This window comes from Lolium perenne, chromosome 6, assembly GCF_019359855.2.
Source record: "Lolium perenne isolate Kyuss_39 chromosome 6, Kyuss_2.0, whole genome shotgun sequence".
In the NCBI taxonomy this organism is placed as follows: Eukaryota; Viridiplantae; Streptophyta; class Magnoliopsida; order Poales; family Poaceae; genus Lolium; species Lolium perenne.
Window position 1 is genome coordinate 228,599,110 of NC_067249.2, and position 4,134 is coordinate 228,603,243.

The 4,134-nt window shown below is 54.2% G+C and overlaps 1 protein-coding gene across 2 annotated transcripts; it reads left to right on the plus strand.

Annotated features, from left to right (window-relative positions):
• Nucleotides 1-247: 247 nt before the first annotated feature.
• On the plus strand, nucleotides 248-2,375 carry LOC127305910 (probable fucosyltransferase 8). Of its 2 annotated transcripts, none has more exons than XM_071821713.1 (2): nucleotides 248-643; nucleotides 766-2,375. In XM_071821713.1, the coding sequence occupies exons 1-2, from the start codon at nucleotides 424-426 to the stop codon at nucleotides 2,274-2,276; spliced, it is 1,731 nt and encodes a 576-aa protein (XP_071677814.1). In that variant the 5' UTR covers nucleotides 248-423; the 3' UTR covers nucleotides 2,277-2,375. The 2 variants fall into 2 exon arrangements, with proteins under 2 accessions (XP_071677814.1, XP_051192470.1); XM_051336510.2 differs by having other exon boundaries at nucleotides 259-649.
• Nucleotides 2,376-4,134: the final 1,759 nt, after the last annotated feature.

Sequence of the window (4,134 nt, forward strand, 5' to 3'; positions counted from 1 at the left end):
TCCAAACACTGAGATTCATGCCCGGTGTTATGTGCGTGTACATATAGACATTGTAGATTTGTAGTCGATGACTTAACATATTCAAAGGTGATCACAAATTCAGAGTCGCTCCTCGTACGCATACATGTGTGCTTCATGTTACGGTGGTGAAATGCCGTGCACGTTTGCAGCGGAAAAGAAGGGCACGGAGGCCGCAGTCGGCAAACTCGGCGCTCGAGAAGCGATCCCCAAGGAAGTCGTCGACTGCCGGTGCCCAGCCGGTTGCACCTGGGGTTCTGGACGGCAATCTCAACTCTAGTTTAATGTACATCGAGAGTGTGACCTGCGTGCGAATTCAAATCATCCCGTGGCACGCGGCGTATCTATATGTTCAGGTGATGCGAGGAGGCGTCGGCGTCCACGCAACGCAGCGGGCGCCAACAGATGGAGGCCAAGAAGACGCCGGCAGGAGCTCACAACAAGGCCGTCATCGGCGTCTGGACGGTGCGTGGCGGCGACAAGGAGCCGCGGCGGGGATGCCGTCCGCCGCCAGAGGTGCTCGTGGTCGGGTTCTTGGGCACCATGGCGTTGCTCGTCCTGTCGTTCGGCGGTGGCGGCCTGATGCCGATCGGGCTGCCAAGGGCGGAGCTCGTGCAAAGGCCAGGTAGAGGTAAGCCGTGATCGGTCCGTCAGGACGTACGGTGGAACTTGCACGGACGCCTGCTAGTGCATCAAATGAAAATCCATGCGCAGCTTCAATATTAACTTCTTGAAGATATCGTGCAGATGTGGCGTCACCCGTGCATGGAGATCCTGATCGTGACAAGCCGCCGTCGTCACTTCGGCAAGACCAAGCAGACGGCCGCCTCCTCAGCGGGCTGCTCTCTCCGGCCTTCGACGACAAGGCATGCCGTTCCCGCTACGCGTCGTACCTCTACCGCCGCTCATCACCGTTCCGCCCGTCGCCCTACCTCGTGGAGCGCCTCCGGCGGTACGAGGCCCGGCACAGGCGGTGCGGCCCGGGGTCCCCGCTCTTCAAGGAAGCCGTCGAGCACCTGCGGTCCGGCCGCAACGCCGCACGCTCCGAGTGCCAGTACGCGGTTTGGACGCCGTTCAACGGCCTCGGCAACCGCATGCTCGCGCTCGCCTCCACGTTCCTCTACGCGCTGCTCACCGACCGCGTCCTGCTCGTGCACGCGCCGCAGGAGTTCGACGGCCTCTTCTGTGACCCCTTCCCGGGAAGCTCCTGGACGCTGCCCGCGGGCTTCCCGATCTCCGACTTCGAAGGCACCTTCACCATGGCGTCGCCGGCGAGCTACAAGAACATGAAGAGGGTCGGCGAGATAAGCGGCAACCGCCTGATAAACGTCACCGCCGAGGCGCTGCCCGCGTACGTGTTCCTCGACCTCATCCAGTCCTACACGGGCGCCGCCTTCTGCGAGTCCGACCAGCGCGTGCTCGCAAAGTTCAACTGGATGGTTGTCAAGTCCGACGTCTACTTCGCCACCGCGTTCTTCCTCGTGCCGGCGTACCGGCGTGAGCTCGCGCGGCTGTTCCCTGAGAAGGAGGCCGTGTTCCACCACCTCGCGCGGTACCTCTTCCACCCGTCCAACGACGTGTGGGGCACCTTGCGTCGGCTCTACGAGGCCTACCTCGCCGGAGCGGACGAGCGCCTCGGCCTCCAGGTGCGCGTGTTCCCGGAGTTGCCGGTGCCGTTCGAGACCACGTACGGCCAGATCATGCGGTGCTCAGCGCAGGAGGACTTGCTGCCCAAGGTCGCGCGGGACGACGGCGCGGCGACAAGCTCCTCAGCCGTGCCACCGCCCGATGGCGCGAACAAGACGACATCCATACTGGTGACGTCCTTGTCGCCGGAGTACTACGAGCGCATCCGCGGCGTGTACCGCAGCAACATGACGGATGCCAGGGGGCACGTGGTGGTGCACCAGCCGAGCCACGAGGGGGCGCAGCACACGGAGGCGCGCGGCCACAACCAGAGGGCGCTGGCGGAGATATACCTGCTGAGCTTCTGCGACCGCATTGTCACCACGGCCGTGTCGACGTTCGGCTACGTCGCGCACGGTGTTGCTGGGGTGCGGCCGGTGGTGCTGCTGCGAGCGCCGTCGCCAGAGATGCCTGCCGAGCCGCCGTGCGTCCGGTCGTTATCTGTCGAGCCTTGCCTTCATGCCCCGCCGCAGCAGATGTGCGATGCACCGGAAGGGAGCGACATTGGGACGCGCGTGCCTTATGTCCGGCATTGCGAGGATGTGCATAGAGGTGTCAAACTGTTCAGTTAGCGCGCCTAATTTTCTGTGTGTAGTTGTATGATTTGGTCATCATGCAGTACATGTAAATTGTGGATGGTGAACATTGTTGTTTATGTCCATTTTGGTGCTACCTACTGTCATTCTCTTCTGATGGCGAAAGAAAACATCATTATACCTACTCGATCAGCCAGCCTTGGTTCCGCTTCATTATACAAGAAGGGCGACAGACAAAATAAGAAAAGCCTAAAGATGAGACAAAAGTCGTAAAAGAGGCAAAACCAAAAACAAAACAACACTTTGAGCTCGATTTCTTAAGTCTTAATTCTCAAACGAACCAGATTAAGACATTTTAGGTGATACACATTCGGACACCATAAGCAAGAAGCCTCAAATAATCAATCAACAAGAAAAGAGTAGCCCGGTTAATTTGCGGTAACCGACAAAAACCAAGCCGCAACCTATGAGACACGCTGAATACTCACAAGACACGGGACCCTACGACCACAGTAACAAACATACATAGGCTCCCAAATATGATACTCCTACAACACACGGACAGAAGAGTCACAATATCATCGAAGTGAACCATAGATTGTTGGTAACTTAAGAAAAACACACCGGCAAAGGCAACGAACATGAGAAAAACCATGATAACAGGATGAGACACTAAGACCAAGTCACCCACAAAGAAACCATAAACACCTTTCCTATAGCACCACTCTTTTTGATATATAGGCTATGGGTTTCAACCTCTTTTTAGATAGAAAAAAAGCACTGCTCTATTTTCTTCCACACTTGTTTTGTTTTATTTCTCCCTCACAATAACTAGTCTAGGGCCAGCGCTACCTCTCTTGATCTTATTTATGTTATCATTGTCCTTCTACAGACATCCAATGTTCTTGAACGATACATGGTTTGCAACAACCAAAGTAGCACGGAAATCATAAATCTCTTTGGCGACAAGAGCCACGGGCATACGTACCAAGACTCTGAAAGTAGCAACCACGTGGCATACAGGAACCACGTGCTTGATGGGCTTAGTTAAAAGAGAGATTGGACCATCACCACTGTCTCCGAAGTCTAGCACCTAGCTCGGCGGTGAAGCCACATTCAAGATATCGAGAGATTCCACCTTTACTTGCTTAGATCCCCACACAACTTATGAAGCTAGTTCATGATTTGCAGCACCAGGGCCATGACCGTCGAGCTAGCCCTATCAGTGGGAAAGAAACAACCATAAAAATACACTCCACTCTTGTCTATGAAGCCAACATAACGCATAATCAAAGTGCGCAGCTCAAGATCGGTATGTAACACGGACACCATTACAAAGAGCCTAGCTAGTGCATCCTTAGCACACTCCCGATTGTTTCGAATACATAATTAATATCCAACCTTGAACGGAGTCAACATCATCACTTAGACGCTAGAACCTCTCATCAAGCCGAAAGGAAGCAATATCGAGTAGCATAGAGTGCAACAACTCAACCTACCCCTCCAAAGTGCTCCACTCTTGTCTATGAAGCCAACATAACGCATAATCAAAGTGCGCAGCTCAAGATCGGTATGTAACACGGACACCATTACAAAGAGCCTAGCTGGTGCATCCTTAGCACACTCCCGATTGTTTCAAATACATAATTAATAACCAACCTTGAACGGAGTCAACATCATCACTTAGACGCTAGAACCTCTCATCAAGCCGAAAGGAAGCAATATCGAGAAGCATAGAGTGCAACAACTCAACCTATCCCTCCAAAGTGGCCACATCACCACATGGACATATCTGCCGAGGCCATGCGTAGAGAAATCCGGAGCATAAACGACAAAATGCCCAAGAAACATGGTGCAACAAGTTCGATGGGAGCGAGGTTTCTATATGGGTCCG

What these genes read in the sequence shown, in the direction of transcription:
- LOC127305910 (XM_051336510.2), top strand. Translation starts at nt 424, where the DNA reads ATGGAGGCCAAGAAGACGCCGGCAGGAGCTCACAACAAGGCCGTCATC. An exon ending in CGTGCAAAGGCCAGGTAGAG is followed by an intron (nt 650 to 765) that starts GTAAGCCGTGAT and finishes GATATCGTGCAG; the next exon opens with ATGTGGCGTCACCCGTGCAT.